Raw genomic sequence first — 26,398 nt, 5'->3', positions numbered from 1 at the left:
AAGAGAAAACCAGGCTCATCTATCAAGCACCATCTTAGAAATGTCCTTGTTGAATGCAGCTACAACAATGCTCATTATAAACTGGAAAAGATAAATCCTTTGCCTACATATGACAAATCTGAAGGTTTCTGTTCACAGGAAAGTCACATGCCCTTACATGACTAAATGTGTATTTATTTACTTTTAAAAATTAAAAGTGCCTGAAAAAGAATCTGATGAGAAATGATGAAGGTTACAGAAACTCATGGGGAAAAAATGTATTTGGAGGCTCAAGATGGTCTTGATTTTGCTCTGAGAATTTTCCACAGTAGTTTTCTGTCTATGCGTTGGAGCTTGAGAACTGATGATTCTGAATGGCTTCTGCCTGATAGGCTGCATAAGACTCCAGGGGATTCAGAAACCCAGTGGGAAAGACAACACAATTTCACAGGATTAAAAACTGCTCTTTTCTTTTCTAGGTGGTGCAGTGATGCTGCTGGTTTATGAATACACCTATTCATGGCTTCAGGAGAACTGGTGATTGCCTATGGTGTATTTTCCCCCCTTGTGAAAATGGATTTTCATTACACAGCACCATCAGGAGGCGAGAATATCTATCAGTTAAGCCCATACAATGATAAATTATAATTATACACTTAGATACAATTATAAAGGGTAAAACAGTGTGTTCAAGAACAAAACCTATTTTGATACTTCAAAAATTATATCTAGACAATGTGAAACTGTCGTTTTAATCATATCCTTAAAACTATGAGAAAATTAATACTGTGAAGCAATGAAATATATAAACTGAATATAGAAAAGTAGCATGGAAATTAGATATATTCCATAAAAACAATACAAATTTTATGACCTATGTTCCTCTTACATGGCTTTGCAATAAAAATTCATTGTATTGATGATTATTCTTTCCCAAAAGGTAAAGAAGTGCTTATAAGTTAAAAAAAATGCCAAAATTTAAAGTTTTTATAAGGAATTAAATGCTTCCATAAATAGTATTTAATCATATACATGGAAATGTTTCTGAAGGGTACTAAAATGGCCTTTTTAAAATTTCATGTTAAAATTTGAATTGTTGGTTTATATCTCGTCTGTATTTTCCTAAACCTACTTTATATTTTGCACTGTTGGTTAAAGCAGATCATATTTTTAAATTATGATATTTGAAGTCTTTTGTAACAAAGATAAAACATGAAACTATACTAAACTACTTTTCTTCACATAGTTCCCTTTGAAAACAAGTTTTAATGCTGAAATATGTTCATGTTGAATCCAAATCTGAACTGCTCCTTAGGCCTGTTTGTGCTGTCCGTATTTGCATCAGATACCTTTTCTCAGAATTCTTACCTATGCCATTTTTTTAAAAGGATGTTTAGAATAAACTACATTTCTAGTTTACTATTTTTAAGTGATGGTTTCAGATGTGAAGTCTACTAACTTCAATGTTAACATATGTATTATGAAGAAGAAAATGTTTCAAAAGAGAAGTACATTCTTGGCATTTCCAAAGATGCCTGTACTAACACGCACTCAAAAAAAATATCTCCTTGACGTTGATGTAACGAAGCTTAATTTTATATCTGCATCCTGAAGTGATGCTCCTTCAGTATCTTGAGTCAACAAAAATATCTGCCTGTTCTAGGATGACACCTGTTCTTAACTATAACCAGGAGATCTGTCTACCATGAAGCTGTGTCACTAAAACATTTTGAAAATAAAAAATGAAAGATAACATGGTAATTATTACTTTTTATTAATTTAGAGCATTTGAAGTATAAAAATAAAGGCTTTTGACATACTGTATATACATACACAGCCTTCACTTGTACATCCTTTCCAACGTGTTCTTTAATTTATATTTCAGCCCAATACTTAATAAGAGGGTCACTAAAAGTAGGACAAAACAAGAGAAGTAAGAATGTGTCTGTTGTCCAACTGCATTCTATCCTTGCAGGTGATTCTATCTCTTGCATCCTGTGAGAGAGAGCACTGCCTCCATAGAGGCCATGAAATTGAACCTTTAACCTCTCCAAGTGGATGGGATGGAAAAGGATCTCTGAAGAGTGCATTTGCCAGGTTAAAAACACTTTTACCCCCGGAAGAAACAGAGGAAAAAAGTCAATGTTAACCAATAATAATAATGTTTTTAAAAATCGAACCACCTCATCTCCCCTCCCACTTTGCTTCTCTCATTTTTAAAAGTAGTTTTAAATCATAGTGTGCTTTGAATAGCAAATTGTATTTGGGCTTTCTCTTATCTTTTAAAATTTACTCCATGTGAGTTCACCATTGCTAAGAATGCTAAATTGCCTCCAGGGGAAAAAAGAAAAGGAAAACTTTTATAGTATTAATATTAGATTTTTAAAGATACAAGAATCAGGAAAAAATTATAAATAGCATATTAACAAGAGACTTCTTAATTTAGATAAGGAAAATAACAGTTGTATTTCCATACAAATTATTGATATTTCTTAAAGACTCCTAATAGCCTCCTAAAAATATCTGATAAGGAATAATTCTGTACCTTGTGTCAGTTTTCTGCATGGCAGGAGAGTCCTTGTACCGTATGGTTTTAAAGTTTCCACCAAATATCGGACTGGTATTTTATTCATTTGGTTTATAGTTCTATTTTCTCACCAGACTGGGAACTCCAGATGTCAATAGGAGTTTTACAAGATCAAAGGAAGACTATGGCCCTGAGAGTTCATCTGCTCCTTCTGCTTATTCTTCTCCTGAAGTTATAATCCTCTGTTTGTAGCACTGAATTTCGGTTGCTTTAGAAATAAATGCAGTTCAAAGCTCTTTACAAGATATCTGCTGCTTGAAAAAAGCAATTCCTCGAACATAACTTGTATGTCAGAAATCTGCTTACTGTTTATATCATAGTGATTTGAAAACCTGGCTAATCTAGCCATCTGAGTTTTAAATGAGGCCATGAAACCAAAGTGACAGAAGTGGATTGCCCCGTGGGCTGTGCACAGCCCAGACAGGAAGAAATCAAAACCACCTAACATCCATATCTAGTGATGGGCTCTGTTAGTTATTGCACAGAATCAACACCAAAAAAAAAAGCCCCACAATATATTAATTTTCCAATAGATGAATTGTACCAACATTTTAAAAACGTATTTTCAAGCCTATATTGCCAAGCAGGAAGAACTTTCTAAACAGAAGAGATTAAAACTGTAGATTTTTTCCCAAGAAAATCAGTTGTTTTAAAATATGAAACATAATCACAAATCACATGCTCTCTCTCACACACACACAAACATATACCCCCTCAGTTCTATTATTAACATTAAAGTGAAAAGATTGGTTTCAAAAGATCCATCAGTTAAACCATGTCCTGTAGGTCCAGAAATGAATAAAGGGAATTTTTAAAAATTAAATAGCATCTGTATTTCTAAAACCATCACCAGTTTACCTACACGAGACACATGCTTCTGTACAACAATGTAAACTTCACAGCAAGCCATTTTTACATTCATTAGAGCGGAATTTTCCATTTTCTTTAAATTACAATGTAATTTTGGGCTGCGATTGCTGAACACACAGGTAAGCCAACAATAACAGTACAATTTAGTTTCACAGTGGTTTTCTTTAACATAAAGTTCATTTTAAGTGTCTTTGCGAAGCATTTCACATTGAACTTAAGTTTCTAAGTGACTTCCTTTAGAGCCTCGTTCAGATATTTCCACCCTCCTGTCTTTATATGCTTGGCATGTGTGTTGTTTGGGATACAAAATGGGAGACTGGCTTGTTTTATCTGTATTTTTGAGTCCTCTGTTGTAGAAAGAAAATGTCCTTCATGAGATGTCGAAGCCTTCACTGCACACACAAAATCTGGGGCGAGTCCAGGCCCAGGAGCCTGAGCAGCCCACCACCAGAGACAAAGATGTTGCCGGAAAGTCACCTTTGCAAAAAGAAAAGGAAAAAAAAAGAGAAGCGGGGGGAGTAGGGAGGGGGTTATCCCATGGAATGAAAACACAAATGCACCATCCAGAGTCCGTATTTACAAACTAATAGAAAATATAAACATTATTGTATTTGGAACCAAGTCAAAACACCAGAGGAGCTGAACTCAGATATTGCTTAAGTTATACATGTATTTTCCAACAAAATAGGTCATCTGTTAAAAATAAAGGATCACTCAAGTCAATTATTGATTGGTTTCCTAATGATGAATTAAGGCTTATTTTATTACCTTATTTGATTAGAGGGTGTAGCATAACTTTTTCTATATGTATTTTCTTTTATTGATTTTGCAGAATCTCAACAATTGCACGTCTCAGAAGTTCAGGTTGATTTAGAATAAATATACACATGTGGTTTTACCAAAGACTAGTTTGAAAAGTTCCTTAAGCCCTTTGAGGGGTGCAGGTTTCTACGTTAAAAACAGTGCGTGGGCAACACGAACGTCTCATTCAATCCTGAACATCGCTTCTGTTTTTTAAATCCTAAAGTCATGTCAGGTTTTCTGTGAGAGAGAAGTTATGGCGAGAAATATTTAAGTGTCATCAGCACAAAGGAGGTGAGTCCATAACGCCAGCTTTCCGGCAAAAGGATTGGAGAGTAGAGGGGTGGGATCCGAGACCAGGGAAGGGGGGAGGGTGTGTTGAGAGGGAGACTCCTCGGGCGAAGCTGCTGCAGACGGCGAAGCTGCTGCAGACAGAATCTCCCATCAGAGCGCGGAAGCTGTGACAGAGTGGCTACCTTCTCGGGCTGCCTGCATTCCCTTGAACGCCAGCGATGCGGGAATGTCACAGTTGTGGGGGGAAAGTGGGGTGCCACTGGCATGTTGCCACCCGTGTCCAGCAACATAACCAGAAGGAGCAGCGCTGTAGGTCATGTAGGGCGACACTTGGGCCGGGGTAGGATAAGGAGCCATGCTGGATGCTGACACAAAACTGCTTACAGCTGGGAGACCGTTTGGTGCCTAAAAGGAGTCGGAAAAGAGAAGAGGTGAAAATAATCACATTAGAGTGGCTGACATTTCACCAGTTCTTAGAAAAACACAGAATGTTAGTTCTGAGTAGTAACTGACAATATTCTGACTCTACCTTCTAATTTCTTTTTTTTTAGATTTGACTCTGTTTATATTCTAAATGCATTCAGTCTTGCTACTTAAATGTATTTTTTCCACAAAGATTTTGAGGAGGCTAAAACCAGAAAATCCACAGTATTTGCTTTTGCTACTTGGAATTATAGGAAGGAAACACAAGGTGAGGAAAGAATTAATTGTGATTAAGTTCTCTTAGAATCCGTTCAGCTCTGTCTGTCTTTGTTGCTTTCCCCCACACTCCAGCTTTGTTTGGCTCTTTTGTTGAGATCTTTGTGAAGGGCCTGGTTGGTGTACTTTCATTTCCAGTAAAGAAGGGCAGAGTGTGGGCTGTCATTTTAGAAACTCAAAATGAGCATGACCTTTGTTGAATAAAACACGGCCATATTTTAAAACATCATGTTGAAAATGCCTGTTGGACAAAGGACATGCAAAGATCAGGCAGTTTGTCTATAAGGGTTTTTTAATGAAGATGAGGGGGGTATTTTTTCCAGAGTTATTTTATTAAAAAGGAAACTATCAGAATATGAAAGGATTATATATGCATGGTTTTGAAATTGGAAAATTTGCTTGCAAAAGTTTTACGGCTCTGTGATCTGAAGTTTTAGAAGCCACGTGGATAAATCTCTTGAAATGAATTTAAATGTAAAATCTTAGTTTGCAAACAAAACACAGCAACTCTGGCAGGCAAGTCTGCCTAGAAACCCTGGCATGCAATAAATTATTGTTGGTATCGTTACTATTAACAACACCAAAAACACCCTGATTTCTAATCCTGATTCTTGCATGAATACTCAGCACCCTTCTTCGAATAACTTAATTTTCCCCCTTCAATTTCTACATTGTTTAGAAATAAGGAAAATGCTATTTCCTGGTGGTGATCTGAATAAACAAACATATCACCGTATTTCCTAATGAAAATATAATGTAAATAATAGAAATATAATTCATAAAACAAATTAATCCTTAGAGCTAAGAAAAGCAGACATATGTTTGATTCTATTTCCAATTCAATAGCAACATAGAAATTGTTTTCTACTGTAATTCATTTGGTTATTATTTTCACTTCCATGTCTATGAGATTGCAACAGTGGGGGTCTCAAAAATTATTTTCTCAATGTAGAATAATGCATGGAGTAAAATATATACATGGATGTGATTTAATACTGCTTGTGAATTTCTGTCAAAATGAGAATAAAAGTAGAGGAGTTAACTTTATGTGAGTGAGTGAGTGAAGTCGCTCAGTCGTGTCCGACTCTTTGCGACCCTGTTGACTGTAGCCTACCAGGCTTCTCCGTCCATGGGATTCTCCAGGCAAGAATACTGGAGTGGGGTGCCATTGCCTTCTCCAGGGGATCTTCCTGACCCAGGGATCGAACCCCAGTCTCCCGCATTGGAGGCAGACGCTTTAACCTCTGAGCCACCAGGGAAGCCCTCTGAGCCACCATAAAGCCTAACTTTATGTATTTGGTTCTGTAAGAACACATACCTCGTGTTCTCTTTTCTTGTCAGAGTGCTTGTTCTTTGAAAAATGGGGAAGAAGAAAGGAAACTGAGGTTTCCTGAATCTGTACTATGTCTCAGGCACTAAGAAATACCCAACATATTTTATCAAATAATTAGAACTGATAAACTGTATCTCATTTTAACCTGAGTTTATAATAATCACAAGATAATTTACAATGAGTAATACTCTATGTTTAATTGCAACTAAAATGTGTTATAAAGGATGATGTTCTGATTTTTAAGAAAGAAACCACTGCACATCATTGTTGAATATAAATGAAATCTTATCCTCTTTATACAAGAGAATATAGATTAAGGAGTTTAGCCATTTGCCTTAGGTCAATCAATCAGCAAGTCCATGGCCATGTGTTAAAAGAAGTTATCACCCCTTCTGATACAGGATTCTCTGTTTCTCCGGGACAATTAAAAGATATGATTTCATTTCAAACTAGAGCATCTTTTCTGGTAAAAGATTCTTTCCTCTTCTAGAACCTGACACTCAGTCTTAGGCCCTAATTCTGTTTCTTAACTTCTTAAAAAAACCCTCTTTTTCCTGCTTTCTGAGAATGGCTCATTAGAAAATGGCTCAAAGGAGAAACACTTTAAGGCTCTCTCAGCAAATGAGTATGAAGATCAAGAACTGGCAACCTGCAGAAGAAATTTAGCATTGCACAGAGATTATATTTCTGATATTATCTAGAATCTTCCCAATAACCTAAAAGAAATTAGTTTGGAAAGGAATTGCTCCAGCTCAATTATGGAAAGGTGTCTGCATCTTTATCTGGTCTCTTCTATTCTAGCATTAATTAATATTTTATACACCAAGAATCATAAAATAAGAATGTTAAGACTAAAGTGTTATGGTTAAAATTACTTTAAAACTAATGAAAACTTTTGCTCAACATTTGACCAATACATGGGTTAGATATGTAGTATTATACAGAAACAACATATTATTTAGCAACACAGCAGAAAAAAATGTATTGGTGAATTCTATTTTTCATCACAGCTAAATTTTTCCTACTCATTCTTTTTTCTTTATATATTTTTTCTATCATTCAACTTTACAGATCTCTGTGAAACTTGCTTTATCATATTCCCCTTTTCCCTTTCCTTTCCTTACATCCTTGCTGCTAGAACCATTGCTTACTGATGTTACCCCTTTATTGGGGGCGCTTCAGCTCCTCAAATGTAATGTCTACAATCCCTGACGTGGGTCCACTTCTTTTTACCCAGAGATGTTCTCCTAAGAAGCCAGGCTGGAGTGGAATCTCATTTTAGATAATGCTCCTAGGATTTGTGGGAAGTCAAAACATTGGATTTAAGCTCAGGTTACCATCAGGTGCCTTATTTATTCCATAACTACATTTGTTCATCAACTGTAAAAAAATAAAAACACTAATAATTCTTTCCAGATTTGTCCATATTAAGGCACCAAATTTATTTTTTATGTTAAATATTTCAAAGTTCTCTAAAATCTGCAATATTTTTAGAGTCATTTTAGTGATGCAAGCCCAGCTCTACTGCAGAAAGGAAGGTTGGGAAGGGAACCTTGGAGAGGTTTGACCTCCTCATCATTAGAAGGAGGCAAGGGAAGGCTCAAGAATTTGCTTTAAAAAAAACAAATCTTTAAACAGTATAGAAATAGCGCTTAGCTTTCACTCAGGTTAAATTATAACCTAGATCTGGGGTGAAAAAGTTTTGTCTTAATTTCCCTTTTTACTTTTAAAGTTCATATTTAAAAATTTCTTTTAAACGGCATAATCAAGATGAGGGAACAAATATGCTTTAAATAAAATGTACCTGCCACCATCACCATTCATTCTAGTGACCCAATAAACACAGCAATTTTCTCACTATTAATTTTGAAACATGACATTAGTAAAAGATATAAATCTCCACCAGGTAAAGTAATTGTTATTTATGAAGCAATAATTGAAAGAGTAAAATTTTCCACCATAAAGGAAAACAACTACAGGTAGCACTGATGTTTGTTTATTCCTTCCAGTAAAAGAGCACATGACTAAACTTCCCAAATCTGTTCAGTGTTTTCAGTGAAGGGCATGTAATTAATCTGAAAAGCTGGTTAGGCTGAGTAGAGACTACCAAAGGTACACCATAAATATCATGGGAGCAAACATGCTAAATTACTCTATTTAATTGGATTGTAAATATGATTTATAAATCGACCAACATATGGAATCCCCAGGGAAGAGTAAACAAATTTTCCAAATGAAACCCCAGCAATGGGCATGTAATGGAAATCTCATTTCTGAAAATGACTTTACCTAAAGATTCCATAAATAAGACCTCAATCCATCAAACCCCTTTTCATGTGGATCATGTGGATCTTCCATGGAAGCCACGAGAATCCTTTCCTCTAAAGAACTGTACAAGGGTCTTCCCTAAGGCAAACTATCTTCAACCTAATTTTGAGAATGAGATTTACTAATACAAAGTAAAATAGACCAAATTGTATATCCTGGAAAAAGTAAGTTCCTTGTTTTGTTGAATGTTTCCAGAAAAAGACAGATTTTATCCCACTGACATTAAACAAGAGTCCAGGAAAAAAATACGTTAATATGCAATGTAGTCTAGTTACGGTTATCACAAGAGTGAATCAAAGTATGACTTTTCATTGCGTTCTAAAATGTTACACAGATTTGCCAGTTTTTAAAAAGATTTTCAAATGACTATGTTGAGAAGCTGTATTGGCAGAGAGTTAGACTATAAACAGTCTGAGGACAGGGTCTTGCCTTTAATCATCTCACATCCCCACAAAATGGGACATATTATAGGTGTTTCATAATCACTTGTATACTTAAGTTAGTGCAGCCTTTTGAAAGCAAAAGATGTGATGCTCTTGCTTTTTAAAAACAAGAAAAAACAAAACAAACAAAAAAACTGGACACCCTTTACCACAGAATAAGCATTACATTTTAAGTAAGCAAAATGAGTAAAGCTGTTGAAAAGGTAAATAAAAGTTGTAACCTAGCTCTTTCATTATTTAATTTATGGTCATTGCATGTATCCCCCTCCCCCCACCACTGCCCCCAGAGAAAGGGGAAATGCATTAGTTTCCAAACACTCATGACCATGAAAAAAACTGGTATGACAACTGTCTGGCAACTAGAGGTTATAGACAATTCCTCAAACTCTGGGAGTTGTCTACTCAACGTTTTCTTTCTTGAAGAAAATGCAAATAGTAGTGCCAAGTCTTCAATCCACAATCTTTCATCCACTCATCAGCCCTACCTGGTCCTTCTCTTATGATAAAACGAGTTTACCCTGGCTTTATAATAAAGTATGTTCAGCCACACACAGCTGTGCTTCACCTAGAATTTCCACCTAGGTATCATAAGCAAGAAAAAGCTTCAGATCTGAAAATAAACAAGATTCTCTTTTTGTGTGTGCGTGAAGTCATTTTTCTGGCTGCTATTCTACCCTTCTTAATTCATTATGCAATAACCTAGTAAAATAAATCTGACAAAATGAAATGACAGTTGTAAATATGATTTCAACATCCATCCAAAAGGATCTTAATTATATTTAGTTATCACATTGCATATCTAATTGTCTCTAGGTAATGGAAAGCTGCTATTTTAAATGTTTTTCTAAATTTTATGTTTCCAAAATGTTATTAAAGTTGATGTAGCCTTGAAAAAAATTTAAATAGCTTTTTTGGTATTTCATATGACATGTTTTACCAATACATAATTACTAATTTTAAAACACAGTTAAAAACTAGCCAGATCAAAGAATATTTTTCATAGTAGATAATATGAATTTCAAAGACTATTAACATTTGTCTGAAATTGATTCACTATAAAATTATAAATTTAGCACAAAATAACTTTATTTAATATGAAGAAAAATCCAGGGCAACTTCATTTATATTTTCACAAGAACAGTATGTCTACAAGGACAGTCTGTTAAATAATGCACTAGAAAATTATACTCAGGAAATACTATATTTTAAATATAATGTACAAATGAATGTTTCATAAGAATTTCAGATTAATTTATGTCTCCAAATTAAACTCTTTTCACATCTCATTTAACTCTGAACTTTTTCTTATGTTCAAGTATTTATAGACTATTCTCCATTCCTGATATCTCAATTTGTAGCTAATTTTATATTAAACTTGCTGAGTTGATTTCACTACCCCAAAATAAAGATACTCAAAGCTTGTAAATCCACCATTCAGATTACCTGAATCCGAGTACCAGATATTCTTTTTTTTTTTTCTTGAGAAAGTGTGCCTAATAATACGAAGAAAATTTCAACACCTATACAACTGCTTATGAACTCTTTAAAAAGAATGAGGCAATAATTCACTAAGTACCATATAAAAGGGTAGATATATTCCAACCTCATGTTTCTCTGTATGTTTTGTTTGTTGTTGGGTTTTTTTTGCCATGCAGTTGCATTCAAGAGAGTTTTATATTTTCAACTTAAAAGAACCAGCCATTAGGACCCAGAGAAACATTATTGTCATTGAGAGTTAGATGAGATTAAAGAGTTCGAGCCCAACATTAAATGTAGGTGAAAAAAGTAAAAATAAATATCCTTTTAAAGATAGACAATAAGGATTTCTGAATGGCACTATAAAATATCAATTGCAGTATAACAGTAATGTGTACAACAAGTTTGAATATTCTAATGTTTTAAAAACAAGATAGATGTGTGCATAAGGTTCTAATTACTAGCAATCGGGCAACTTTCTTTGCAGTTTAAGCTGAAAACAGAAACTCTAGATTACAGTAATCAATAAAACCTATGATCAATTGTTGGTAATTTTACAGGTATATTCTGACAAAGGATTATGCTCTAAGTCCTATGATCCTGAACTCTCAATTTCCTCCTTTATTAACTAAAATGAAACTGAGATCATGTAATAGTGCGCTATTTAATAACAACCATAAATACCATAAAAGTATTATGGGCAAAAATCTTAAGAATTTTTTTTTTTTTGTCAAAGACTTTCAATTTTTGTTCATAACACAGAGAAAAGTGTTACCCAAGTTTATACTAGGATTGTAGAAACTTACATATGCTGATAACATTTTGAAAAATAACCTTAAAAAATAAAATTACCCTTCAAATATTTGTAGGAGAAATGCATATACATATATGGAATACACACACACACACAACACACCTTACATTTCCAAGTTTGTTGATGAGCAAATTTTAATGTATAACTTTACCCTCAAGGAAATTAATGTCTAAACTCCAAAACTGCTCACAAAATGATACATTCTAAGTATATGTGTCTACTTAGCACATCTTCAGCATTAAGCACTATTTTGATAGTTAGAGTAGCTGCTGACTTAATTATGCATGGAAATTTTTCAAGTTTTGAAATTTTACATCATTTATATTATCTTACAACATGGCAATGCAGAAGGTTAGCAGATTGCCATTAAGAACTTTCCAAATGAAAGTCTGATACAAATGTCTTTTTCTTCAAAAAATTTTAATTTTTTCTCAAGCATTCAGAACAATACTTATTGGCCACTTGTTTAAATTACTCATTTTTATAAATCTGATAATTTAGTGATTTGATAGTCACTGCATAAAATGTAATGGATTTTTAAGTTCAGAAAATACAAAATAGATTACTTAACACTGTTCTATTTTTATTTTAAATTGATTGGTTTCATTTTGAAGTGTGTGTATTAACTAACCATTTCTAAACAAGATTAAACACTAGGTCTATAATTCAGGAGAGTAAAAATAAAAGTAACCCTAAAGATTCTTGGATTATAATACTGCTTTATTTATTAACTAGGTTCATCAACTCTATGTGGGAGACTTTTTTTTTTCAGCTCTGTACTTCACAATGTTATTTCAGGAAATGATGACCTAATAAACATTACTGAGCACCTAGTAAATGCTTACTACTCTATATGCTAGGTGCTTTATAGACACTCTATTGTTTGTAACAAAATACCTTGACACTTTCTGACTATGTATTCCCTGATCAAAGTAAATTGTGACAAAATAAAAAACTGCTTGATTTTAAGTCAATCTCTAAGTGCCATTTCTATCCATAGGCAATATTTAATGAAGACTTACTATGTGCCCCATGGTTGTATTATCACATTGAAATTCACACTGCTTGAGGTTGGGCCTATTATTTCCGTGCTTCATAAGTGAAAAAACAGAGACTCTAAAAGGTTCAATAACTTGCTTAAGTGGCAGTGGTGCCACTGAACATAAAGCCTCTTCTGTACTACCTGCTTTTTTGCAGAAGGTAGTGACAAACTTTCTTATAATTTCTTGTTCGCGTGCTTTGCAAATAGAGATTCAGGAAAGGGACCCTCCTTCCTTGCTGCTATTTTCTGTGATATTTGTCATGGGAGAGCTACTAATATATACGGGATTCTGTTTTAACAAAATAAAGGAGGGAAGAGAACGTGGAAATGGTGTTTGTTAGAGAAAATAAAGACTAGGATTTTTTTTTCCAAGTGAATAAAAGTTACAAGTTTCACTGAGCGGAAAAAACTGATTTTTACAGATATGAAAACATTCAAAGTTTTAAGATTTCAAAATAATAAAACGAAAACTGAGTACTTTGAGGCTCTGGAATAGGAGTTTGGCATGAATAAATTTGCAAACCTACATTAGGTCTGTTCAAAGAAGGTCCGGCTTTGTTGTTTGGTTTTTTGAGAGCTTTGAACTCCTGACTCCACCGTGGTGATGAATTTAGACTCAAAACTCGGGGGCTTTTGTTGTTATGGTTGTTTAGCTTTTCTCAAGGAAAAGAAAAAAAAACAACAACACGGGGTGTTTTAAGTTTTCTTTTGGAGAGTCGAGGGAGGGACAGAGGGAAAGAAAAATTAAACGGTCGACAGCCAGTCCGTATAATTTGAGGTTTTCTCACTAACCTCCCTGGGGAGATGACGACGTGACCTTTAATCGGGGCGCGGGAACTGTCTGAAGTTTCTCTGGCTGCCCTCTACTCGCCGTCGCGGGACCCGCCACACGCGCTTGTGCCCCGGGAGCCGCGGGCCGTCCATGCGGGAGGAGCCGCGGCGCCGCGCCCTCGGGCGTACAGGCCGCTCGCCGCGCGCGCAGCTGGGAACCCACGGCCGCTCGCCTGGCCCCTCGGAGACGCCGTCCCAGGTGACTGTAGCCCCGACTCGAGCCGCGGAGAGGGCTGGGGCGCAAGCCGTTTGGCCAACAGGCCCCGAGGCGCTTCCAGGGCCGCCGCCCCGGGCCTCCAGCCGAGGGGTCGAGGCCTCACCCCGCCCTCGCGCGTCTGGGCGTTGTCCCGCCCCCGCCGCCGTGGCCTGGGGCTCGTGGCCGTCACGGGGAGGCGGCCAGGGCTTCTCCTCGGTCGAGGCTCCGAGAGGGGCCCGGGCCTCCGTCGCCCAAACCGCCGCGGCCCACCCGGCGGGGCCCCCGCCTCCTCACCTGCGCGTACTTGGCTTCCTGCTCCAAGGCCCCCTTCTCCAGCCCGTTGACCGCGTGCGGGGCGGCGGCGGGGAAGTTGCTGCGGCCCAGGCTGCTCCACTCCTCCACCTTGGGGCTGTGGTAGGGGGAGCTGTCGCTCACTCCTGAGGGGAGGAGGAGAGGCCGTCAGGCTGTAGGGCCGACCGCGCGCCCCCTCCTGAGACCCGCTCGGAACCCGCGACCCGCGAGCGCCAGGGCCGCGACCTCGGTCGGCCCCCTGCCCTCCGCCTCCCAGGGGCGCGGGGCCCACCTCTCCGGCCGGCAGCCCAGGCCCCGGCCCAGGTGACGCCTCGGAGTAGGCCTCTCCCCGCTCTCTGCCCCACGCCCGCGGGAAGACATTCCCCCCCCCCCCACCCCCAACGGCCTTTGATTACCTCCTCCCGTCCTCGCTCCCCTGGGAAACGAGTGGAAGGAATCTGAAAATTTTCCCCCGAATTTTCTCAAATCGGGGAAAGAACGCGTGAAACTGGACGCGCTGTTCTCCTCAGTCCTAACCCAGGGTCGACTGGGGGTTGACAAAAATCTGAGACTGGTGCGGGAGAAAGGGTCGTGCTGGCCTAACTATGCCTGTTCTGGCTCTCAGAAACGTCCAGAAAGTGCTCACTGTGCTGTGGGGATCTAGTACTTAAGTCAACAGATGGAACAAAAGACCTGTAAAGTCTTTTGCAAACAAATGACTAAAGGATGCCCACAATATACATGCAAAGCAGAAATGCATAGGTGTGTGACTACCCTCCGCGCTCTATCTCTACACGTTAAATACTGAGGTTATGTGCATATGACTCAAAAACAAATAGTACAGTTACCACTGTAAGTGCCACCAGTGTCAGAGGTAAGGTCATAGGTTTACTTTTTCAATGAAACAAAAGGTTAGGAAAATTAAAGTGGAATTAAGTGTTTTGGAAAAGAGCTAAAGCTGTCAACTATCCTTTATTCTCTTTATAGAGACGCAAAGAAAATTATATGATGTAAACCGATTACCACAATACCAAGAGGTGTGCATGTTGAATCATCGGCATCTTTAAGTGAGCAAGTACAATTTTAAAGAGAAGATATTTGAAAACTAGGAGCAGTTTGTCTTTGGGACCCATGGGTGGACGACTGAAGTTTGACAAAGCTACTACTACGATCTTAAAACACTTCCATCTGATACTGAGCTTCAAAGCAGGGCAATCATTTTGAGGAAAGATCATTGGTAGAAATAATCATTTTATATTCATAGATTTGTCAGAAAACAGGTTGTTTAAAGCTGGCACCCAGAATCAACCATATGTAGAACGAAGGGTTGCTTCTCTCCATAATCTAATACTTTTCCGACTGACATTTGGTCTGATTGTAGGCTCCCTAGGGAAGAAAGGTTTTCTTTTCAACTCTGTCAGTCTTTTTTCACTATGCCTCCCCCTCGCCGAAGAATTAAGATTGTGTTCCAATTTGCACCAGGAAACAGGATTTTGGCCCAGAACTGCCAGTCTTTCCTTGCCTTCCCAGACAAAAGGCAATCGGTGGGCACAAGCCTGAAGTTATCTTAAGAAATTGAGATCCCCCTGCGCGCCCCCATTTCTGCTGATCTCACACTTTCCCATGAACAGGGGCTTCCTTTAAATGTCAGTGAGGTCAGTTTATCCTATAAATCAAGGGCAAACTCTCTCCAACTAAAACTCCAGCCAGCTCCAAATAAGACAAAACTGGGCCCTTAGAAGGATCCTGTAAAGTCACAGTCAGAAAACAAGAAGATGAGAAATCAGGGCTATGGTTAATTATTTAAAAAGATAATTGTGCCAATGTGGTGGCGACTGAGAAAGGCAGGAAATAATTAAATGAACTATTTCCCCTTTTCCTATTTAATTTTTCCCCCCGCTCTTTTTAAAGTCTTGGCTGAGAAATTAAGAAGGTAGGCTCTTTATCTCTGTATTATTTAAATCTAGGGCATTTTTGACTTTGTTTTCTCCCTACTGAGAAAGAAGTTAACGCTGTTTTATGTTTTGTTTTATTCTGTTTTAACAACGCAGTAAAAGAAAACAAACTCGGGTCTCCTGCGGAAGCCCGACTGAGCATAAGGGCGCGGGGAATCATCCTAAGCAGCAGAATAAGACATTCACAACACGCAAGGTCAAGGGTGAGAAAGGAAAGGAACGGTGGGGTGGCACCACTGAAAACGTGCAGGGACGGGATGTCCACTAGAATTCCCTGGGACTGTCGGACCCTAAAGGGAAGCGGCAGGCGCGGGGAAAACGGCAAAGAACAGAAGAGAGGACAGCGTGGAATCGCCGTGCATTTTCCCTTCATTTTAGCGGTGATTGGTGCCACTTCCTAGGATATATATGTGCTAAAATCTGTTAAGGTAGAAAGTGTCCGGTGGCGGGGAGGAGGAGAGCGGGAGAAAGAGAGAAATAAAGCAGAAAATTCGTCCCAGAATGAGCAATGCTCTATCTAACATGCAAGTTACTAGTAGTAACTTCGGGACCTCCGTTTCCGAGGAAAATGAAGTGAAGCATAAGAATGAAACCAATTAGGTGACATTTGAACTTCCTGCCTGAGCAAATTTGGTCTGATTGCCAGAATGCAAGAAGAATACTGCAATTTCTACAGAGTCCCCGACTCCCCAAACAAGCCGCCCGAAGCCGTGTCTGCAGCCGGCAGCTCCACGCCCGCTCGGGCCTCTCGGGCTGCTCCCCAAGTCCGGCCCCGGCCGCGCTCTCCAAGTGAGCAGGCTGGTCCGAGGCTGCCGCGGCGCGAGAGGCGGGGGAGGGTGGAAAATGCGAACCATGTGTTGGGGATGGGGGATGTTATGGGTCTGGTAGTTTGAGATGAGGCAGTAGACTGTGTGTGGCAAGGAAACGAAGGGCATGAATTTCACGTTAATGAGATCAGGACACCCCCTGGGAGGACTCTTGACGTTTCCAAAGGAAAAAGTCTCAGGTGGTGGGACAGACGCGGGCCCCTGGAGACGCAGATGCGGTAACCCCAGAGAGGTTGAGGAGGGAAGCTCTGCACAATCCCATATCCGGCCCCCGTGCCCTTACCTTGGTCGGTGATGGAGCGAATGCCCAGGATGTCGGTGACGGAGTGCGAGGAGGGCCAGGTGCGCGGCATGGCCACTGAGCCGGGGATGGCGGGCACCCCCGGCGGCGTGGGCACCTTAGCGGCGGCCGCCGTGATGGGGCTGGGGTACGAGTAGATGTGGTTATAGGGTAGCGCCGGCTGAGGCGCCGGTTGGTGCTGCTTGTAGGAGTCGTAATGGCCCTGTTGGGCCAAGTTGCCGATCTTGTTGCGCAGTATGCGGCTGATGGAGCTCACCGAGGGCACGTTGTACTTGTCACACACGCCGTCCGCCAGCAGGCGGTCCCGTATCTCCCAGGCGAAGATGCCGGGGTCTCTCTGCTTGTAGGTCCGGATGTGCTTCACCACGGTGGGGGTGGTGACCCGAGGCTTGCTGCCCCCAATGGCTCCTGGCAAGATCGAGCCTGTCTCATTGTAGCGCGCCAGGATCTTGCTGACGCAGCCGTGCGAGACCCGTAGCTGGCGGCTGATGTCACACGGTCGGATGCCCAGTTGGGCCAGCTCCACTATGCGAAGCCGGATGGCGTTGGGCAGCGGCCTCCCGTTCACGAATACTCCTCCCAACTGGTTTACCTCCCCAAAGGCTGGCTCTGCAAAACGAACACACGGCGCGCGGGGACGCGCACCCACAGTTTGGGACAACCGCTTGCCACTCGGCCTCCGCGCGCGTCAGGGGGCAAGGCGGAGGCACCCGCCTGGGACTAAGGACCCGGGCTTTCACCAAACCATACGGTCCCCGAGCCTTGAGGAACGGCCTCAAATCACCGGGGTTGAGTCAGACCCTCCTCCCTCATTACCGCAGTGCCTGCGGCCGATACAAGCAAATAAAGTGGTGAGACGCAGGGCCTCTCCGAGTGTTCAGAAGCCTCCGAAGCAGGCGAGGAAGTCGGTCTTGACGCCTACAAAGCGGCTCCTTCTCGCCCACTCGGCGCTAATGTCCTTGGGCCGCTCCCCTTTGATCCCCAGCGCCCCGCCTAGGGACCTGCGCAATTAGACAAAGTCTAGTCTTTTTTTTTCTTGGTTGGCTTTTGTACCCTGTGTACGCGAAACAAAATTTGGTCCGCCACCGGGGCGCGGGGCTTGCTGATGCCACCGCTCCCTAGTCTTGAAATCAAAAAATGGCATCAACAGCAGCAACCCAGTAGCCAGCGTTCAGACTGAACAGCTGCGAGCCGCTGACCCTTAGCGTGTTCCTACAACTTGTAGGAACATGAGCAAAGTCAATAAGGAGAGTGTGAGCGCTCAGTGGTGCGCGCCCTCCCTCCCTCCCTCGCCCGCTCGCTCCCTCCCTCCTTTCCCGGCTCTGACAGCGTACCCTGCCGCCACTCACCCATTGCTCCGAGCAGTACACCAACCGGGCCCCAGTTCCGCGCTCCCAGAAAGAAACTCTTCGTGTGGCCTTAGTGGCCCGTCGTGCTGCTGCCCCGGGCCGCCGGTGCCTCCGCTTCTCCCCCGGAGGAGGCGGCGAGAGTGCAAAAGGAAGGAGTAAAAGGAAGTCTGTGCCCCGCTGAAAGAGGCTTGAGTTCTGCATTTCAATCTAAGCAGCAACGTGGGCTGGGCTGAGCGGGGCCGGGCGGCTCCGTCTATCACTCACTAGGGGCACGCCCCCAAAGAGGAGGGCCCGGAGGCAACCTGCGTGATGATTGGTTTGGCCCGTTGAGTGACAGCACAGTCCGGGAAAGTTCTTCCGCTGTCTCTCTCAATCTCGCTCTGCACCTGGGTGACTAAATACAATGAAAAGAGGTGTTTGACACCTTCCCAGGGGCAGCGCAAACAGCAAAATCAGGCTCTTAAAAATGCTGAATAAGCAAACGAAAGCTTTTGGTCTGAATACGAGAGACTTGAAGGGAGAAGGGGCCGAGAAGGCTTCTCTGGGGGGAAGGCAGACATCTCAGAATTTAAGTTAAAACTCTAGGTGGGAGGTGAGCGCCACCGTCTTTGATGGTGGCCATGGTGAGGGTTCTTAGAATAGCCTGTCAGGCAAGCTTCAAGAGGTTGTCAAGAGAGGATGTCTGTTACCAGCGGATCTTACAGCACTACATCCTACGCCGAGAGACCAGAGCGCAGGTGTGAGAAGGTAGGCCCGTTGGAGAGATGAGAATAGGGGAGACCTAGCCAAAGGGTCGCAAAGAGTCGGACACGAAACTGAGCGACTAAACACGAGCAGGAGCCAGAGATGGAGGCCACTGTTACCTCCAAGTGGACACCAATCTCCTCGCCTCGTGACTAACTCCCCACAACAGTCTCTAGAGATTTCATCCAGGAACGCGGGGTCAAACATTAGCCTAGGCTCCAAGCAGGAACGTAATTACACGCGACTACAGCGAGCGCATAGCCAACTTCAACCATTGACAGGCACGGGGCACTCACTCTCTGCGGAACCCAGTGCGCTGGAGAGCTCAGCCATGTTGCTGGTTCGCTGGCCCTTGGTGCCAACGACGTTCGCCGGTTTTCCCCCACCAGTGAATCACTGCAAAGGGCTTGTGTTTAAATATGAAACAGACTCGTTCCTAAGAACGTGAACACCGAACCTGCACATGTATGTGATTCCCACATCTTCTCACTAGCTGCCAGAGGCCCTGCAGTTAAGCCTACCTTTCTAATTCACGCTAAGTCTAATGTAAAGTGTACAGTAGTCTTTTTAGCGGTCAAAGTTATTCACATTTTGAGTATGGGTTATGGAGAATGCGAATTAAAATTAAAAGCAAGGCGGGAAACATTTTTAATGAACCTGGGAGTTTGCCCTGCTTCAGGGTCGAGGCTATTGACACTGCCTCTTGACAGTCATAACGTTACCTCCTTCTGGTGCGCAAAAGTTTCAGTCCTGAGGGATGGGCTCTGGTTTACACATAAGGAAGCTGACTGGGCCCCAGTCTAGGCCAGTAAGTGACAAGAGCCCAGGAAAACTCATGATCAGCTGTGCTTTTTGAAATGAGCAGTCGTCTCCAGATCCTCACAATTCCATAGCAGGGGTGCATTCTAAGTTGAAATGTACAGGTATGAAGGATTTGAAAGATAAAGGAACAGTGAAGTCAAACATCCTTAATTCTTTACAACCAGCTTCTTGTGGAAAGTCCCACAACTAGACATACTTGAACTTGTCTGCCTTTGCGGTTGTTGTTTTTGTTTCAATTGTTTAAAATCTCCAAGTTTGACTTGACAGCGATTTCACCAGGGTCTGATCCCCCAATACCTGTTACATGGCATCTACATGTAATACAGGAATTCTACAACTCGGAGGGCCTTTGTGGATCCCAAATTTGAAAAGCAGCTAATTGCTGTTGGGGCAATTTGAGTCTGCGACATCTGAGGGGAGCATACGATTTTGCCTTAGGCTTGTGCGAAGGAATGAACGTGCTGGGCATCTTGATCCAGAGATCCTCTGACCCCTCTTCCCTCTCACTAACACACACTAAGTAGCGTCCCCTGCGCAGACTCTATGCCCAGTCCAGCGAGGGCTTCTCGGACTTTTCTGGGCTGTAATGTTGATAAAAGGCCGATCGCCTTCTAACTGGCCAAGATCCAGTGCCTCGGGGTGCTTCTTCACAGCTCTGTGAGGGCTTTAGCAGTTCTGCAGCACCAGCCTGGAGTGATCCAGAACTCGTATTGGTTTTTTGCTCTGGCTAGGAGGACCTAACACACAACACCTTCTCGTTCGCCCCCAAATCCCTCAGTTTCCTCATATTTCCCCGGACTCTTCAACCGATTTGGGCTTCCCTGGTGGCTCAGATGATGAAGAATCTGCTCACAATGCGACAGACCTGGGTTCGATCCCTGGGTCAGGAAGATCCCCTGGAGAATAAAATGGCAACCCACGACAGTATTCTTGCCTGGAGAATTCTCCGGACAGAGGAGCTTGGCGGGCTACAGTCCATGAAGTCGCAAAGAGTCGGACACGACTGAGCGACTGACACACACGCCAACAGGTTTGCTGCTGCCTCTCCACTTCCACCTGTGGTCGCACGCGGTCTCGGCCCCCTGCTCCGCGTCTCTTTCGGCCCAACAGGCCCTCTAACGCTGGCGAGTGCGGGTCTTCGGCACTCTCAGCTCAGCGCATTCCCGAGAGCGAGAGAAGGATCTTGTTCGGGAGCACTAATTCTCAGCGGCAACCTGAGGCCGGGGCTCCGGGGGCTAGAGGAGTCGAAGCTTCAGGGGACAGACAGAGGCGCCCAACCCTAGATGAAGGGGCTGATGCAGACTCTCCCCCGCCACCTCCCTGCCCGGACGCACACTGAGCACTGTGGCCAGGTAGCCTGAGACCCGGCGAGAGACAGTGACCTAAAGCGGAAAAGGGGGGTTGGTGGTGTGGGGCGGGGGGAGAAAGAGAGAAACAGTAAGGGCCAATAAGCCTCGACTGATGGTGAGCGTAGGGATGCAGAGAAAAAGGAAGGGTCAGTTGAGGTCAGCGCCCCCTGGTTACTGCCCCCTCCGAACCCAGGAGATCACACAGAGATCGGAAGAATTTCAGCTAAAGAAATTTAAGACCAAAACACAACAAGTAAGTCCTGCAGCTGACATAGGCCGGGAAGAAGCCAAAAGCCCTTCCAAGGGCTCTGTCTAGTTCTCGGAGGAGCGACCCGTCCTCCGGGTAAATATTTACTCAGTGGGAGACTGGAAGCTGGCTGGACACGAGCTTGTGAAGGAGGGGGCTTCAAGGGGTGGAGAGACTCCGTACGCTCTACACTGGCGGGGACAGACCTGTGCACGGGCCCGAGGGGAGTCGGGGCCCGGGGACTTCAGAGACGGCCGGGTCCCGGCGCGCGGCTGGGGAACTTAGCGCGCCCCTTTTTCTGGACTCCTTCCCTGCCCTTGCGGGCCTCGGCCAGATGCCGTAAAATCTTCATAAATCTGTCAGCGGTCCCAGTGCTTCGGGTGATCACCTGCGGCGTGCCCCTCCTGGCACCAGCGGGGTCTGGGAAGAGATGCGGGGAAGGAACTGGAATCTGGCTCCTTCAGAGGCCGCCCCCGGACCCAGGCGCCACAGGCTGTGCGGGGAGTGGGGACCCCCCCGGCTCTCCAACACGGACCGACGTCCCGGGAGGCTCCGCCTCGCGCCTGCTTCCCGGTCCTGCAGGTCAGCGACGACCGCAGATGGGACGGGAGCGCGAAGGTGGGTTGAGAGGGGTGTGTGTATGCGCGGGAGAGGGGTCCTGCTACTCTCAGGCGCTTTTAGGGAGACTAGAGTTGCCGACGAGAATGTTAAGGAGCAGATTCCTCCAACTTGCCCCTCTGTCGGGAAAAGACAGGACCGAGAGTGAGGCCCAGGCAACGACTGCCGCCTCTCGCCCTGCCCAGGGGAGTTTCGGGGATCGAAAGCAGCCAGAGTCTGAGCTCGGGGATGGGTTTTCAAAACACAGTTACTTCTTCCAGTCGTCTGAGGGAGAATACGGTAAAGGCAAGATCTCCGATCCGGTTCCCCCACGGAAGCTCCTCTTGCTGGTAAGTGAAGGATTGCACGCCTCGTAGAGAGAAAAGGAGGCCGGACTTGTGCGGTCCTCGCCAAACTGCGCTGCCAACGCCCGGGCCGCGGGTTCCAACCCGGATCGGCCCCATGCTACGTTTCGGCCTGGTGGGGTCAGCGGCCGCCCCTCCGCCCACTGGACCTCCCAGTGTCTGCTGCCGCACGTGGCAGCCGGAAGCGCACCCGGTGCCTAAGGAGAGGGAGGGTCCACCCAGGGCCGCGGGCTGGACCCTATCTGCGCCGGGGACCGCGGGCGGGGTCGGAGGCAGCGGCTAGAGAGAAGAGCCAGGGGGTGTGGGAGAGACCGCCTGCCCGGGCGCTCAGCCTCAGCCAGGCCAGGGTAGTGGTGGTGGTGGTGGTGGTGGTGGTGAGGGGAGGGGGTGTCCAGGCACTGACCTGCCAGCCTGTACTTCGCCGGGCTGCGGACGCATCCGGACGCACCAGCCCAAGTAGAGGCCGCTGGGGCCCCCAAGAGGAACCTGGAAAATGCTCCGAAAGTCCCTAAGGTCTCCCTGCGTTCTCGCTGCCTTCTGGCTGCTGGTGCTCACGGTTCGAGACCTTTTCCCCAGAGGGCAGCAGCCCGCGGGGTCCTGCGGGAGCGCGGAAATCCCGCCGCTGGCCGTGGGATCCGCCCTGGGGCTGCGAGCGCTCCTCACCCGCTTTCTCCTTCCGAGGGCAGGGGAGGGGCTTGTTGCCGCCTGAAACCCGCTTTTAATTCTCCGCCTGCCTGTTTCCGATCACCCGGGGTTGGTTTTTCTGTTTGCACACTCCTTCTGTTACAATAAAAACAATCGACATTTCTTTTCAGTTTCCCCACATTAGCGTCACTCAGTAATTGTTCTCCACCCCCCTTCCCCCAGCTTTGAAGGCAAGCGGGATTGCTGGTGCCCTCGCATTGGAAAGTTCCCGAGTATATAAGCAAACCTTCCCTAAAGACTTTAAAGTAAAAATAAATAACGGCCCGGGAAATTGCTGTGACCCCAACATCACTTTCTGAACGCAAATTACACCCATTTTTCAGTTTTCAACAGCGGAATTGTTTTCAGAAGGACGGCGCGTTGCCCCCATGTGATATGGTTATATTTGTTTATTAAATCCACAAATGAAAGATAACACATTTGGGGGGCAAGGGGCAAAACTCTTGGCTGCATAGTGGCAAGTGCGATCAAGGATCGGATCCCGGCTAGGGGCAAGAGCAGGGCGGAGTCCAGCAGAGACGCCGGGCTGAGCGTCCTGCCCAAGGGACGCTTCGACCTGCCTGGTTCGAAGCATCTGTAGAAGCCACAGAGCTCGGTGACAAGGACACTGTCCGAGCTTACAGCCTTGAGCAGCGCTGGCTAAAGAGAATTGTTGCTGCCTGTGGGAAGAACAGGCTTTGGGGGTCTTTAAGAAGGCAGTGGGGCTGCCTCCTACTGAAGACCCGATTGGCCTAAAAGTTCCTAGAAAAGATAAACGAGAACCAGGCCGTGCCTGTAAGCCTAGGTTTTGGATCTAAAGCACAAAGAAACCCTCCGGGTCCCCCACCAGGGTCCAGGTTTTGTTGAACGCAGCGTGGTTGGAGTTGCCTGCTGGCTTCAAAGGACTGCAATCAATGTACGGGCCAGCCTTGGTGCTAAGCATCTGCGTTCCTCTTGTTTTTAGGGATGCAGAGAACCCGGACTCGCTCACTTCTCGGTCCTCTCGATGCTGGTAGCGGGGGGTGGGGGGGGGGTGCGGTGCGGGGGAGGTTGCAGTTGGCACAGTGTCCGCACGAATCGCCTCGGATCCCGCGCAGCTCCGTGAGTCCTCACACCCAGGCAATGGACAGGGTGATGGGACTGCCTGGAGCCGCGCAGTCGAGATGCGGGATTTCCAACCTGTCGCCTTCTCCAACCTAATTCTACCACTGATCAGCCCCGCGCTGAACTCGAGAACGAAGACTCATGCGACACTGTCCTCGCATTCTCTCTCCGAAAACAGGAATCCGGGTTTAAGAGCAGAAAGTTAGGGTCGGGTTCACGAAAAAATTCCGGCTTTCTTTGAGTCCCTGGCTACCTTTCTGCAGACAGTCGCCTCATCATAGCGCCACCTACAGGTGCAAATTTGATTGCGCTCGCGCAATTTTTACCACGATTGGGCAAGGTTGAAAATCCACGAAACTGTCATAGCCCGAAAATTCTAGTTCTCCCTTCCAATTCCTCCTCCACCCTCAACTCTCCACTGAGTTCCAAACCTCCGTACCTTTCCCCATCATGGTCCAAGGCAATCCTGAGCATCACTCTTGTCATGATTCACCGAGAGCCCATCTTGCACGGTTCGGGCTGGATCCTCTTGCCTTCCCCAGGAGGTACTCGGGGTCCTGGGCTGTGAACTGTCCGTACACTTGGGCAGGAGAGCCTGAAACTGCAAACGACTCCGCGCCTCAAAAAGGGAGTGTTGGGACCACCCTTGCCCAACCCATCTTACTATTTGTTCAGGGCTCCCAACGTCCAAGCATTCACGATAAACTTACAAAGGCAGTATTACCGTCTTTCTTTTTTTCTTTTCTTTTCCTTTTTTTCAGGGAAATCAGAGACTTGGGTTATATAAGAGCATACAAGACACTTAAATGAGATCCCACGGTGTATAAATCCCACTGAGTCTCAGTGTCGTCGCTCTCCGAATGTCCCTCTTCTGCGGGGACAGTTCACGTCGAAGCCCCAAGAGAAGCCCGTTTACTGTAGGTGTCTGCCCCCTCCACGACCTCAAGGAGACACACCCGTCCCAGCCCGCAGGCGCAGAGAGCCTGAGGGAAAGAGCACCCGCATGGATGACTCCTCTCTGTGGGCACCGACCCCGCGCCGGCCGAGGAGGTCGAGACTGACCGGGCGAGAGCGGGAGACCGGGATCAGGCTTGATGCGTACTCTGTTCCCCACCCCTGCCTCCGGCCCAGGCTAAAGCAGGGTTTGGAGGCGGAAACAGCAGCGACCGCGGGAATTCGCGGCGTCCCCGGGGACTGCCCGGGCGGAACCGCAGAGAGACGGGCACAGCAAGGTCCAGAAGAATGGGAAAAGAGCTGCTCTTCCCTGGGATTCGTTCCCCGGCTGCCAGGATGCTCCCATCTGTTTCCCCGTGCGCTCTCAAATCTATCTACAGGCAGAGAAATCCACGCTCGTCTTTCCTGGGAATTTATTCTGTCGTGTCCCTGTGGGTGTTTCTTTTAAAGACCACTATAGTGGGGAAAACCGGGAGGAGCTGAGATGCAATAAAATTAGAACTCGTAATTAACTAGTTGGGCCCAAGTGCGTGGAAAACAGACGTGGCAGCTCTTCTCGCTCGCTCGCGGGAGTTCGGGTTATAATTAGATTTTCCTTGCTCTGGAGTGCATCTTGGAGTCCGGCTCAACTCTTTTCGTCATCTTAGATAGAGTGGAGAAATAAATCAATTCATAAAAATGATCATGATAGAAGGATTTTAGCGCACATTAGGAAAGGTGGTAACCAGAAGAGAAAGCCCCCACGTTGTCATGGGCAGGGGTCATTTTTTACTAGCTTGGGGAAACGCTTTCTAGCTGTGGCCCTCACATAATTGCCTCTGCCTTTGTCCCTTGAGTGGGGATTAGACGCGCGGGGCCGGGGGGGGGGGTGGGGTGGGGAGACGGACAGGGTGGACGCCTCCCAGCCACAGACCTGGTCTGCGAAATCCCTAGCTGGTGCTTTCAGGTTTTGGAAAGAAATTGCAGTCCACACTAGGATCTGTCTTTGCTAGGATCACCAGAGCTCTACAGGCCAGGAGCCTATTCCTGCGGCAAGACCCGGTATTTCAGCAAATCTTCAGCGTGGGGCACGAAGGTCCTACACCGCAAGTCTTCCTGGCTGTGCTGGGTCCTCCC

The 26,398-nt window shown here is 44.9% G+C and overlaps 2 protein-coding genes across 12 annotated transcripts in view; one reads left to right on the top strand and one right to left on the bottom strand.

The window, feature by feature from the left end:
• The window catches only part of SLC25A21 (solute carrier family 25 member 21), a 540,624-nt gene extending 538,822 nt beyond the window's left edge, over positions 1–1,802 (top strand). For 7 of the 8 annotated variants that reach the window (XM_059879029.1, XM_015459277.3, XM_005222042.5 and 4 more), the window contains one exon: positions 459–1,732. In XM_059879029.1, coding sequence (XP_059735012.1) covers positions 459–520 — 62 coding nt within the window. In that variant the 3' untranslated portion in view covers positions 521–1,732. 8 annotated transcript variants of the gene reach the window in all.
• PAX9 (paired box 9) lies at positions 1,737–25,090 on the bottom strand. Of its 4 annotated transcripts, none has more exons than XM_059879149.1 (5): positions 24,768–25,090; positions 18,417–18,810; positions 17,050–17,676; positions 13,988–14,130; positions 1,737–4,936 (listed from the first exon to the last, which is right to left on the bottom strand). In XM_059879149.1, exons 2-5 carry the CDS (start codon positions 18,418–18,420, stop codon positions 4,682–4,684), a joined length of 1,029 nt encoding a protein of 342 aa, XP_059735132.1. In that variant the 5' UTR covers positions 18,421–18,810; positions 24,768–25,090; the 3' UTR covers positions 1,737–4,681. The 4 variants fall into 4 exon arrangements, with proteins under 4 accessions (XP_059735132.1, XP_010815464.1, XP_059735131.1 ...); XM_010817162.4 differs by lacking the exon at positions 24,768–25,090 and adding an exon at positions 22,944–23,553; XM_059879148.1 differs by lacking the exon at positions 24,768–25,090 and adding an exon at positions 21,785–21,869.
• Positions 25,091–26,398: the final 1,308 nt, after the last annotated feature.

Source organism: Bos taurus, chromosome 21, assembly GCF_002263795.3.
Source record: "Bos taurus isolate L1 Dominette 01449 registration number 42190680 breed Hereford chromosome 21, ARS-UCD2.0, whole genome shotgun sequence".
In the NCBI taxonomy this organism is placed as follows: Eukaryota; Metazoa; Chordata; class Mammalia; order Artiodactyla; family Bovidae; genus Bos; species Bos taurus.
The sequence above is the reverse complement of the archived record's forward strand: the minus strand, read 5'-3'. Positions and strand labels throughout refer to the sequence as shown.